The sequence below is a fragment of the Eimeria tenella genome, genomic scaffold (assembly GCF_000499545.2).
Source record: "Eimeria tenella Houghton genomic scaffold, Eth_scaff4, whole genome shotgun sequence".
Lineage (NCBI taxonomy): Eukaryota > Apicomplexa > Conoidasida > Eucoccidiorida > Eimeriidae > Eimeria > Eimeria tenella.
Window position 1 is genome coordinate 246,025 of NW_013543334.1, and position 13,140 is coordinate 259,164.

General features: G+C 52.8%; 3 protein-coding genes across 3 annotated transcripts in view; 1 reads left to right on the forward strand and 2 right to left on the reverse strand.

The window, feature by feature from the left end:
* Window positions 1–1,325, reverse strand: part of ETH_00034590 (AT hook motif-containing protein, putative) — a gene marked incomplete at both ends in the record, with an annotated part of 2,040 nt that extends 715 nt beyond the window's left edge. The window contains one exon of the mRNA XM_013376750.1: window positions 113–1,325. Within this exon, the coding sequence (XP_013232204.1) occupies window positions 113–1,325 (1,213 nt within the window). The remainder of the gene's footprint in view (window positions 1–112) is intronic.
* A 5,134-nt stretch (window positions 1,326–6,459) lies between these two features.
* ETH_00034595 (uncharacterized protein) lies at window positions 6,460–8,222 on the forward strand (the record flags this gene model as incomplete). Its single annotated transcript, XM_013376751.1, has 4 exons — window positions 6,460–6,574; window positions 6,875–6,986; window positions 7,272–7,685; window positions 7,967–8,222. The coding sequence occupies 4 exons, from the start codon at window positions 6,460–6,462 to the stop codon at window positions 8,220–8,222; spliced, it is 897 nt and encodes a 298-aa protein (XP_013232205.1).
* Window positions 8,223–8,461: 239 nt separating this feature from the next.
* Window positions 8,462–10,899, reverse strand: ETH_00034600 (uncharacterized protein; the record flags this gene model as incomplete). The annotated part of the gene is made up of 6 exons (XM_013376752.1): window positions 8,462–8,632; window positions 8,914–9,474; window positions 9,701–9,819; window positions 10,021–10,197; window positions 10,555–10,650; window positions 10,824–10,899. The coding sequence occupies 6 exons, from the start codon at window positions 10,897–10,899 to the stop codon at window positions 8,462–8,464; spliced, it is 1,200 nt and encodes a 399-aa protein (XP_013232206.1).
* Window positions 10,900–13,140: the final 2,241 nt, after the last annotated feature.

Consider the following 13,140-nt stretch of genomic DNA (forward strand, 5'->3'; position numbering starts at 1 on the left):
CATGCAGCAGCCGCAGGTGCAGCAGCAGCAGCAGCCGCAGCAGCAGCAGCAGCAGCAGCGGCAGCAGCAGCAGCAGCAGCAGCAGCAGCAGCAGCAGCAGCAGCAGACTCACCTCGGTCTGCATTGTTGAGGGCCACAAGGTCGGCGTTGCCTCTCGAGGAAGCTGGGGCCTCGTGTGGGGCCCCACAGCCGTCTGATGCAGTGTCTCTGTCTCCTTTTGCTGCTGCTGCTGCTGCTGAGCTGCGGGCCGAAGAGCCCCTGCTGCTGCGGCTGCTGCTGCGGGCTACTGCCACGGGAGTGCCCTGGCGGCGCCTGGAAGACAGCCTGCGCTGCTGCTGCTGCTGCTGCTGCTGCTGCTCTGCTGCTGCTGCTTCGGGGTCGCTGTCCAGGGTCTCCTGGTATGTTGCTTCCTCTGTGTCTAAATCTGCTTCTGTCCCATCTGCTGCTGCTTCCGTTGCTGTGTCTGCTGCTGCTTCTGTTGCTGTGTCTGCTGCTGCTTCTGTTGCTGTGTCTGCTGCTGCTTCCGTTGCAGTGTCTGCTGCAGCCTCTGTTGCTGTGTCTGCTGCTGCGTCTGTTGTTGCTTCGGTTGCCCCATCTGCTGCCGCTTCCGTGGCTGTGTCTGCTGCAGCAACTGATGCTGCATCCGCATCTGCTGCTGCTGCTGCTGCTGTGTCTGCTGCTGCAGCTGAGTCACCGAACAAGTCATGGCTGTTGTCCACACTCATTTGCTGCTGCTCTTCTCGAGAGACCGGTGAATCTCCCCTTGCTGCTGCTGTTGCTGCTTCTGCTGCTGCTTCTGCTGCAGCTGCTGCTGCAGGGGCATCAGCATTAAGCGAATGCGAGAGCTGCTGCAGAGCTGCATTGAACTCGCCCTTGCTGCTCATGCTGCTGCTGCTGCTGCTGCCGCCGCAGGTTGGGGAGCCGTGGGCTTCAGTAAGCAGGCCATGCAGTCTGCTGCTGCTGCGCTGCTGCAGAGTCGCTTCTGCTGCTGGCGCTGCGGCTGCAGCAGCTGCTGCCGCTGCTGCTACTGCTGCTGCTGCTGCTGCTGCTGCTCGTGTCTGTCCCACTTTAAATGCAGGAGACTTGCTAGCAGGAGCAGCACGCACAGTCTTCAACGAGACGCTGCTGCTGCTGCTGCTGCTGCTGCTGCTGTTGCCGTTTCTGCGGGGAGGAGGAAGAGAAGGAGCTGCTGAGCGTGGAGGCCCTGTGCGGCCAAAGCGTGCTGCTGCTGCTGCTGCTGCTGCTGCTCGCGAGGGAGTTGCAGCAGCAGCAGCAGACTCTGCTGCAATCGCTGCTGCTGAGGAAATCCGGTGGCTTGTTCTCATGACCCTAAACCCTTTACACCACCGAGGGTTTAGGGTTTAGGGTTTAGGGTTTAGCGCTCCGCAACCAGGGGAAACACACCCCATCACAGAAGCCCCGAAGCAACAGCTGCCTGCTGCAGCAAAGTGAGAAGCGAGCTGCTGCTGCTGCTGCGACTGCTGCTGCTGCTGCTGCTCCTGTTGGTGCTGCGGCTGCAGCTGCTGCTGCTTCCGGGGTCTTCGCCGAGTACTTCTGCCTGAGGTTGCTGCAGCTGTTTGAGATGCTGCTGCGGCTGCTGCTGCTTGTGCTGCTGCTGCTGTCAGTCACGCTCCCGCAGGGGGCCCCCAGGTCTGGGGCCCCAAGGGTTTGGCTTGTCTGCTGCTGCTGCGGGTGGCAGATCTTCTGGTAGGTGGGGGGCAGCAGCCATTACGAGAGGGAGAGTGCATGCAAACCCTAAACCCTAAACCCTAAACCCTAAACCCTCGCAGTTTGCGACCCTGTGACCTGGGAGCAGCTGGCCTCCAGCGAAGCCAACCCCAAACCCCGAACCCTAAACCCTAAACCCTAACTTAGATGCAAAAAGAAACATAAAACAGCTGTTGTTGGTCGCTAGTGAGAGAGTTGGGAGTCTCGTCGCCCCACCGTCTAGGGTTTGCTGTACGTACACCTGGCGCTGGGGCAAGTGGAAACCCTAAACCCTAAACCCTAAACCCTGAGCCTAAACCGCGGCCCCGAACTAGAACTTTAACGCAAAGGCGCCTCTAAAAGAGAAGAAGAGGCAAGAGAGAGCCAGGGGATGGCTTTGGCTTTGGGGTGTAGTGACACCTGAGGGAGGCTGTAGGTTTGCTGCTGCTGCTGCTGCTGCTGCTGCTGCGACCTGTCTGTACACTCGACGGACTTTTGTGCATTTATTTCGCATTTTAAACCCTCAACAAACCCTAAGACCTGCAAACCACCCCGAGCCTCCCGCAACCCCGCAGCGCCACCGCTGCTGCCAGCAGCAGTCCTGCTAGCTTCTGTTTAGACAGAATCCGAGGCCAACTGAATTAAATAAGTTCTTTAAAACATTAAATTAATGAAATGATGCGCCAGACACAAGTCTGCGGCCCGAATTGGCCGCCGCAACCGCTTTCGCCCGCTGTCCTTCCAGTGTCTGGCCAGCTTCAGGTGTATGTACACCTCACCCTTTACAACTAGTTCTTGCCTCATTCGACAGAACAGGAAAAGGTTTAACTTCACATTGTTTCGCCTCCAGCCCCACAAGCCCAGAGAAGCCCCGAGACAGCAGCACCGATCGCCAGCTGCTGCAACACCAACTAATTCCTCTGCAGCAGCAGCAGCAGCAGCAGCAGTTCGTGAAGAGCTATGTTTATGTTCCCCTAGCTTTCGGGAACCCCAGTGCATGCGGCCCCCGGAAACCCCTCATTGGCCTTCTTGGCTTTTGGCCTTCTCTCTTGAAGGCGCTGCTGCTTAGTTTGTCTTCTTAACAAAAATCGAAAATGAAAAGTTGGGGTTTTGTCTTTAGAGGAACACTGCAGCTAGCTAGCCTCTGGGGTGGTTCTTACCTAGCCGGCTACACGGGCAGCTAGCTAGCTAGCTGGCTAGCTACCTGACGAGCTAGCTAGCTACCGGAAGAGCTAGCTAACTATCTGACGAGCAATCTGGCTACCTGACCAGCTAGCTGGCTACCAGAGTAGCTGGCTAGCTGCTCGCATAGCTAGCTGCTGCCGCGGCAGCAAATGGCTAGCCGAATGCTTTCCATTGAGACCTAGCCAGATCTATTTGACTGGCTAGCTAGCGAGCTCGCGATCTGGGCGAATGGAAGTGACTGCGTAGCCAGCTAGCTGGGCAGCTTTTGCCACTGAGCTAACTGGCTAGCTGCCTAGCCAGCTAAGTGTCCACTCCAGCTGAACTAGCTAGCTAGGTAGCTAGCCACGCAGCACCTACTGCTGCTGCTATTTGTATTTCCCTTTTAGATTTGGCACCGAGGAAGCCTTTGGACTTCGCCAACAAAGAGAGAAATTGTGCTTCGGTCAGAGGCACCCTGGAAGGAAGCAGTAAAAAAAGGAAATTAAAAGCTCTTTTGCTGCTGCTGGCAACACTGCCTTGTTGCTTGTTCCTGGCTTGTCTTTTGCTGCATCTTTGCCGCGGCAACTCTCTGAATCTCCAGTCTCCTTTTTGCTGCTGTCTCTTCTCTGAAAAGTCACAAAAATTCCCCCATTTGCTGCTGCTGGGCCTCCTGCTGCTGCAGCGTGTGGCTGTCAGTGGCAGCAGCAGGAATGCATGAGTTCTGCATGCGGCGAGTGAGGTTTTTGGGGCTTTTTGCAAATGTAGAGATCTCTGATGAATCCCGAGGTCCTCTCTCTGTGCTTCTTCAATTCTTCTTGAATCTCCCTTCAAGTCTTCTAGACGTCTTCTTAACTAGATTGTCTTCATTTTCGATTCTTTTCCTGGGTCACTTCGGGGAGCTTTAACTTCTCTATTTTCTCGCCAAAGGCACAAAAGCAGCAAAGTCTTTTTTCCTGGGGCCGCACAGAAAAGGGCCTCTTTTTCTGTTAATTGTCTTTTTAGTTATCCAGTTGAAGGAGGCATACGGCGGCAGCAGCAGAGACAGACTCAACTTCAGCTGCAGTGCTTTACAGCAGCAGTGCTGCAGCAAAAAGCAATCTTTAAGCTGCAGGCTTAGGAGACTTTCTGCAGGCCCAACAAGGAGAGGGTCCCAAGACTTGCTTGAGAGCCCAAGTCCAGAAGTACTTTTTCTTGGCGGGAATGTAAAATATGAAGCTACACTGACTCCAAGGCAGCGCAGAGCGCAGTAAGCCTCCAAACTTCCTTGAGAAGATTTCAAAAAGTCCTTAAGAGCCCCGTGGTTTTGCAGCTGCATGCATGCCCCCAGCAAGGAAGCCCCCTGGGGCCTTTTGGAGGTTCCCTGGGATCTCCGAGAACCCAGATGGTCCACCTACTTTTGTCTTTTTGAGCTTTTTGCAAAAACTGAACATTTTTTGCCTGTTGCCCAAAGCCCGGTCGACCCCATGGCGGTCTTTTAAGTGAGCGAAACTCGGGGCTGCCACTTTCTTGCTTTTTGGTCTTTCTGCTTCTGGTTACGGATGCCTACACTTGTCACAGCTCACAGAAGTCATTTCTAAAACATTAAAAGAGTTAAGAAAACATCCTTCTTGGCCAAATTCCCAAAGACACAGCAGTTCTTTCCTACCTGCAGAGCTCCACTGGCCAGCTTTCCCTGTCAGTAAAGCCCATTAAATGATAATAACTTCCGAATTGTTTTTTACTTTCAACGTTTTGAACTGTATGAGCCTGAGGGATATTTCTGGGCTACAAGGAGCGCTGCGCACTCCAGGTTCCCCCAGACAGAGGCCATCACAGAAGGCCTATTTCTTCTCCTGCAGGAAAGTTCTTTTCTTTAAAAAATAATGAAATTAAAAACCTTTTGAAAAGGCTACTAGCGGGGTGGCTGCGTGGTGGCTGTCTCCCTCAATCTGTTGCCGGGGCCTAGAGGTACTTGATCCGTGGTTGCATGGCGAGCCGTTATTAAGGGCAGCAGCTAAAGATGTTTTATATCCTTAGATGCCACTGTAATTAGTCTAAATTCCATTTTGGAATAACTCTAGAGAACTGTCCTTAAAAACACGAGCAGGACGGCTTAAGTCAAAAGTGCCTTATATGGCTCTTATTCAGAAAGAAAAAGCACTGGCTTCAGCAAAAAGCTGCCAAAGAGTGGCCCACAAGGGTTTCTGGTTATGAAGTCCTGTTTTATTTCGACAAAAAAGATTTCAAAAAGAATATTAACTTCTGCGGGAGGAAAACCCAGTAAACGCCGTGTGCGCTCAGCGCGGCTGCGGCCCTTATTTGTCGCCGTTCGCAGCATGCTGCAGAAGGTACTGGTTTGGAAACTAGAACAATTTAATTTTTCGAACTAAGTTTCGAGAATCTGTTTTCAAAGAAAACGATTTCAGAGTTCTATGTGGGTCCTCTCACTGGTAATGGGGCGTTTTGGTCTTCCCTTTCCTTCCCTATAAGGCGAGTCTAGTAAGCCCTTTTTGTTTATTTTCACAAATTGCAGAACAAACTTAAACTTAAGAGATTTTTTACAGCTTCAACTTTGACTGTGCTGCTTGCAGCAGCAAGGCTTGCTGCGAATGCGCAGCTAGAGCGTGCCGCTAGGGCCTGTGGAGCTGTAGGGCATTTGCTTTTACTTTAGGGCTTTAGTTTTGGCATTTCTTTAAAATAGTGTCTTGCATTTCTTTTGTTTCCTGGAAAGACACAGACAAACATCAAGAAATTAGCTATTCTTTTGGTCAGCTTTTTAGTAAAAAGAGAGAAATAACTTTGAAAACTTTGCCAAATTTAAAGGAAGATGAAATATAATACTTCACTGTCACTAAGTGAAGTCTTCCAAAGCCATCATAAGGCAAAGTTAGCCCTTGTTGCAGAGGCCATTGGGGCCCCGTAGACGTCAAGTATAATGCAGCTTTATGAAGAAATGTTTGAAGTGCCTTTTGGCTGCTGGAGAAGATAAGAAAGAGTTTTTGAAAATAAAATAATTAAACTTCAATATTTCGCTGTCTGAAGTTCAAAGGGGGCAGAAGAGCTTTGCTGCAGCAGACGCTGCAGCTGCTGCCGCAGACGCTGCAGCAGAGTTTTGCTGCAGCAGAGTTTTGCTGCAGCAGACGCTGCAGCAGGGCCATGGAGGCAGCACAGCTGCAGCGGTTTGGCGCTGAATGCTCAGGCACTGGAGTTCAGATCTTGTGCTTCTTGGGGTTTAGGGTTCAGGGTTTAGGGTTTAGGGTTCAGGGTTTAGGGTTTAGGGTTCAGGGTTCCGTCACTCTGATCGGCGTGAAATTATACCCAAATAACACTTAAAACGGCATTTATTACATAACTTAGGATCTAGAGTCTAAGGGTTTTGATTCAAGGCATTCTTTTGTACTAGGTTAATCTGTAAGTGGGGCCCCTGGGGTCCCCCGGGGCCCCCAGGGGCCCGCAGGGGCCCCGGGGGCCCCCAGCAGCTCCTTTGGAATCGTTTTGTCTTGTTTGACTTATATCTGTAATTGCAATTCTTCTTTTATTAGTCCATCAGAAATTCGATTTTTATTTGCTATGGCTTAGGGTTTAGGGTTTAGGGTTTAGGGTTTGGCTATGGGACTTCTGGTGGTTCTCACACTGCTGCTGCAGTGCTGGGGGGCCCTCGGATTTCTAGAATTGGGGTGCCGCAGGACCCCTCGAGGAACGCTTGAAGCCAAAGATGAGGGAGGTAGCTACTTTTGCTGCTGCTGCTGTCCCTGCCACTTCCTGTTTTTGCTGCTGCTGCTGCAAGTGCTTTCGCTGCTGTTGCTGCCGCCGCAGCCGCCGCCGATGTTTTTGTTGCTACAAGTGCTGCTGTTGTTACGGCTGCTGTTTTACTGCGGATACTGCCATAACTAGCGCTGCTGCTGCTGCTGCTCATGCAGGCAGCTGCCGGAGCTGCTGCTGCTGCTGCCGCCTCTCAACTGCTGCTGCTGCTGCTAGTGCAGCTGCTGCTCTCCACTTTTGCTGCTGCTGCGTGCGCGTGCAGATGTTGTCCAGCTGCTGCGCGTTGAAGAGCTCCAAGCCATCAGCAGCAGCAGCAGCAGCAGCAGCCAAGAGGCTGCGGTGCTGCTGTTCACCTCATGGGACTCAAGCAGCACGTAATACTCAAACCCTAGACCCTAATCAATAGCCCCTGGCAGCATCTTAAGCAGAGGGTTTAGGGTTTGGGGTTTAGAAGGGAAAAAGTTACTTCCAAGCCTCTCTTGCACTCTTGGCTTACCTCTGCTGCCTCGTTTACTTGTAGACTCCAGGGTTTAGGGTTTAGGGTCTAGTTAAGGGTTTAGGGTTTAGGGATCAGGGTTCAGGGTTTGGGGTTCAGGGTTTAGGGCTCAGGGTTAAGGGTTCAGGGTTTAGGGTTTAGGGTTTAGGGTTTGGGCGCGCAGGTTGCTGCTGCAAACGTGGCGGCAAGCGGCTCTCGCGTTTCAGCAGAGCCAGCGAGGGTCTCTTTCTTTGTTGTCTTTGTCTTTATCTCTTTTTCAAAAAAGAGACAAGACGCAGCCCCCCAAGCTGCTGACAGCAGCATTTGACTGCGCGCAGCAGCAGCAGCAGCAGCAGCAGCAGCAAGTGCAGCAGCAGCAGCAGCAGCAGGATGCCAGGTCCCTGTGCCGCAGCCTCGGTGTTTCTGCCTTTCCTGCTCTTCTCTACTTCACCCCACAGCCGATACGCCCGACTCAGCAGCAGCAGCAGCCACAGCAGCAGCAGCAACAGCAGCAGCAGCAGCAGCAGCAGAAGCAGCAGCGGTACTGGGGGATTTGGGACGACCAGGAAGATCTGTCTCTGCATCCCCGAGCGACAAGGTAGGAGCTGCAGGAAAAATGAAAACGCTTTTGCTGCTGCTGCTGCACCCTCTGCACCCTCTTGCTGCTGCTGCTGCTGCTGCTGCTATTTTTGTATGGTGTTGCTGCTGCTGCTCTCTTGCTGCTGCTGGTCGCCGCTGTTGGTTTTACGGTGGTGCTGCTGCCGCTGCTGCGCACCCGCGGCAGAAGAAACGGGAGACTAACAGCCCAGCAGCAGCAGCAGCAGCAGCAGCATGGGAAGCGCCAAACCCTAAACCCTAGGCGCTCACATTGTGCTGCAGGTACAAAGGAGACATCTTAATGAAGGAAGCAGTTGTTGATTGGATGAAGCTGCTGCATGCTATCTCGCGTCTGCAGCGGCTAGTTAGCCGCAGCAGGAGCAGCAGCAGGAGCAGCAGCAGCAGCAAGGAGGCGCACCAGCAGCAACTAGAGGAGCGGCTGCAGCAGCAGCAGCAGGTCATTCAGCAGCAAAAGCAGCTGCTAGAGCAGCAACAACTGGAACTGGTGGCGCTGCGTAGGCAGCTGCGTCAACGGTAGCAGTTGCTGCTGCCGCTGCTACTGCAGCTGCAGCAGCTGCTACTGCTGACGCAGCTGCAGCAGCATCCGCCGCGCTACAGGACTACAGCAGCAGCTGCAGCAGGCGCAATGCAGCAGCAGCAGCACCTAACGCAGCAGCAGCATCTAGAGCAGCAGCAGAATCTACAGCAGCAGCAGCAGCAGAACAGCTGGTCGGAGCCTCCGCTTAGTAATTCTGTTTCTGGGGAAGTTCCCCAGCATCAGAGCAGCAAGTCGTGCAGCAGGAGCTGCTGCTGCTGCTGCTGTGCGGTTCTATAAGCAGTTCCTGCTGCTGTAACGGCCAGAGGCGCCGTCACAGCGCCACTGCTGCAGCTACTGCTGCTGCTGTGCAGCAGCAGCAGCAGCAGCACGATGTCGCCAAAGGTTCGCAGCTTGCAAGGCAACAAAAGCAACTAATAAATTGTTGACGCAGCGGTGGCTGCTGCGGTACAAGCAGCAGCTACTGCTGCAGCACAAGTAGCAATTGCTGCTAGCCGTGTTGCTGCTGTTTTCGTTGTTCTGTTTATTGTGTTGCACCAAACTACTCTACGGGATGCAATACTTTGCTGCTGCTGCTGCTGCGGCTGCTTGCCAGTTTCTGCGGCTCTGCTGCTGCAGACCCCACACCCTCCCCCAATGGTCTAGCATTGAGGGTTTAGGGTTTAGGGTTTACTTTCTCGAGGCCGCTGAGCTCGCTGTCGCTCGCTGCTGTGTTTACTGTTTCATTTGTAACAGCAGGAGGGTACAGTTTTGCGCTGCTGTCTACTTTTTGTTTGCTGCTGCTGCCGCTGCTGCTGCTGCTGCTGCTGCTGGGAGATACCAAGGAAGCTCCCTGTACTCGCTGTTCTGCTTGCACCAACTGCTGCTGCATTGCAACGGCTACTTTGAGTGCAAAGATGCTGCTGCTGGTTTCCGCAGTTGCTGCTGCTTCTGTTGCTGCTGCTGCAGCTGCTGCTTCAGCTGCTGCTGCTTCTGCTACTGCTCCGTCTTCAGCAGCAGAGGCAGCAGCGGCTCCTGCTGCAGCACCCACCTGCGGCGGGGTGGAAAGCACGTCTTGCAGCTCGCCAGCTTCGGCAGCAGCAAGCGCAGCAGCAGCAGCAGCGGCAGCAGCAGCGGCCTGCTTCTCTCTTTGCATCCAGCTTTTAATGGTAAAAACGGCGAGAACAATTGCAGAAAAGACGATCAAGCCAGCCCCACACAAGGAGGCTACATTGAAACCCTCGCCAATGATCAGCTGCTCGCATTCACGCAGCAGCAGCTCCCAAGGTTAGTGTTAGGGTTTAGGGCTTAGGGTTTTGGAGCTAGGATTTGGGGTTTTGGAGCCGGTTGGCTCCGCACGAGTTGAGCTGCCAGGGAGTAGGGTTTAGGCCTTGGAACCAAATATCCACTGCGGAGCAACGCCACGGGACCGCATCGAGGGTTTAGGGTTTAGGGTTTAGTGTTTAGGGTTTAGGGTTTACTTGGAAGGAGTAGCTGAAGACAGCATCCAGGTTTTGGACAATGGCGATTGTTGCAGCAGACTCAAACTCTAGAGCGCTTATGAGGCACAGCTGCGCCCCCAGACCCAGACAGGGAAGCACTGCGAAAAAGCGTAAACCATTAGGGTTTAGGGTTTAGGTTTTAGGGTTTAGAGTTTAGGGGTTTGAGTCTGTCGACCTGGCAGCTGAAGACGTGCAAGCAGCAAGAACTCGAGGGAGTTCAGCGGGCGAGGGTATACAGAGTCCTGCGCGTGCTGCCCCGGAGGGGGCGTGGAAGCGAGGGTTTAGTGTTTAGGGTTTACGGATGAGGGCTGTCCATTCGGCAGGCTCGAGGCTTTTGAAGAAAGAAGCCGTAAATGGAGAAACGGACAGCACCAAAGGCAAAAAGAAAACAAGACCAAAAAACATCATAAACAAAACCGAAAGAATAGGGGGCCCCCTTGTGGCCACGTGCCGCCCCAGCACAAACGACACGCCGTCTGCCCTCCACAGCCACACAAACCCTAAACCCTAAACCCTAAACCCTCAACCCTAGACCCCAATCCACATACAACCGCCCGAACCCTGTGTGCCCATTCGAAACCCTAGGATTCCACTCCCCTTCTACGACCCAGCTTCACAGGCTACAGTCTGCATAGGAAATTTGTTATCTAAACCCTAAACGCTAAACCCTAGACCCTTTTGGCTAAAGCCTATGTTCCAACTCGCTTGCAAGCAACGCTTTGAAAGTGCTTTCCTCTTTGAGGATCGGGTCGGAGACAGGCCTGCTCAACCTATGAGGGTTAAGGGTTTAGGGCTTAGGGTTTAGGGTTTGGGGCCTAGGGTTTTGGGTTTACGGAGAAAGGCGCCGACAACCAGCATGATAAAAGCCCCGCCTTTTGTAATGTTGTCAATCATTGCGATCTCACTTTTGGAGTTCTCGGCGATAATTGCTGCAAACAAACCCTAAACCCTAAACCCTAAGCCCTAAACCCTAAACCCTAAATCTCGTTCTTGGCCTGATGCAGCATCGTGGCTCCGTGACGTGCTAGGGTTTATGTTTCCTGAAATAACAATCCAGGGCTTAACTTGTGCTATTGACTAAGGTTTAGGGTTTAGGGTTTACTGCCGCCCCCGAGGGTCTCGTGCATGAGGCCCGGCTTCGCAATGAGTAGAATGCCAAGGCAGCAAACCAAAACCATACTCCATAACCTGCAGCAGCAGCAGCAGCAGCAGAAAAGCAGCAGCAGCAGCAGCAATACCGCCCCCAGCAGCACGAGTTGCCCCATTCAGTTTCGTGCCTCTTCAACTCAACATGCCCGCCCCTCCCTCACCAGCAGCAGCAGCAGCAGCAGCACGCACAACAACGGAACGAGCAGAAGCGGCAGCACACACAGCAATGTAGGAGCAACACAGACAGCAGCAGCAGCAGCAGCACAAACAACACCGCCAGTAACAGCAGCGCAAACAGCACCGACAGCAGCACCAGCACAGACAGCAGCAGCAGCACAAACAGCACCAATAGCAGCAGCACAAACAGCACCAGCAGCAGCACCAGCACAAACAGCAGCAGCAGCACAAACAGCGGCAGCAGCAGCAGCAGCAGGAACAACAGCAGCAATATACCAGCCAAGTCCTTCCTTTTGAATTACAGCCCCAAGAAAAGCGGCCCAAATTGTAGCCGACAGCCCCACAGCTGCTGCATCTCCCAGAGGCAGGCGCGAGAGAGCAACATAGTAGAGAGCTGAAGGACAAAAAGAAAAACTAAAAATAAAATAAAAAACCCAGCAGCAGCAGCAGCCACTGCAGCAGCAGCAGCAGCAATACGGACAGTTCGGCCCGCAGAAACAGGACGAACAGCAGCAGCGACACGAACAGCCTAGTCGGCAGCAACAACACTGACAGCAGCAACAGCAGCGACACAGCAACCACAGCAGCAGCAACAGCAGCAGTAACACCAGCAGCAGCAACAGCAACAGCAGCAGCAGCGGCAGCAACAGCAGCAGCAGACCGTGGCAGATAACGGCAATGATCCCTCTGGCGAGTAAAAATTTGGCGAGAGGTTCTTTGTAATGGAGATATTTGAAAGGGTTTATTTTGCGGACTTGACAAATAACGACACAGAGCACAGACTGAAATATAAACCGAAAAAGCAAGACCTGCAACAGCAGCAGCAGCAACAGCAGCAGCAGCAGCAGCAGCAACACCGAAACAAAAGCAGCCAACCACGTCAAAAACAGCAGCAACTGGCCCCTCCTGGACTCTTCCAAGCGCGTCTCGAAAAGTTCGCCATGAGACTGGGGTCCCCCCTGGCGTGTTTAGGGATTAGGATTTAGGGTTTAGGGTTTACGTTGAGTATGGGGAGCCCGGCCGAACAAACCACCTTTGTCAGCACCCCAGTGCACGAGTAAAGAAAAGCTCCAATTGCTGACAGCAGAATTCCTTTAGCAGCAGCGCAGCAGAGAGACATGCGGCTACTTTGCTGCTGTTGCAGCGGAGACAGCCGCTGCAGCGCCGACGATATCATTTTGCTGCAGAAGGAGCCGTTGTGCTGCGATTGCAGCAGCAGAGGAAAGCACAAATGCAAATATGTATTTCAAACAGCTGCACTTGGGCGCATGCGGGGCGTCAGTGTATGTACAGCTGGAAATGCATGCACGCGTCATTCATTCACTGACGTCTTCGTTTCCAGCCAGAAAAAGAGATTTCAGATGATTCCGGACTTGTGTCCAAATTCGCATCTGTACAAAAATATTTTTGCTGCTTTGCATGTATGCATTTGGAAGCAAAAAACACGACAAATAAACAAACAGTGCACGGAAATCCGTGCAACTCTGCCCACAGTGTGGATATGCGCAAAAACACACTTTTCTGGAAATGTACCGCATGCATGCGCGCAGGCATGTATTTCCTTGACCAGGAAATGCACAGGCAAAGAAAATGCATGCAAATAGACTTGCTCTCATACTCGAATGTGCACACACATATAATATATATTTGAACGCAAATAAAAATACGTGCATTTGTGTATATCTTTGCATGCATATGCTGATTTCATGTGCGCCTTCTCTTGTACCTGTTGTTCCGGCTTTTCCCGAATGCAGCAGCCAAGTTTGGCCCAGCAAGGGAATTGGAGAGGGCCAGCAGAGAAATAAAGCTAGGGCTTAGGGTTTAGGGTTTAGCCTTCAGGGTTTCCAGTGGCTCCAAACAAAACCCGTTCTCAAGCCCAAATGATAAGAGCCTGGAAGGGCGGTAACCGCGGCGGGGAACCTAAAATAGAATTAAAAGAAACGGCAGAAAGCGGCAAGAAAGCCTCGAGACAGGCGGATCGTATAAAAAGATTAAAAAGCGCAAAGAGGGGGTTGCTTCCAGCCCCCGAGAAGACCTTGCGGATAGTTCTTCTTCATTCCAAACCCTAGAACCTAGCCCCAAACCCTAAGCCA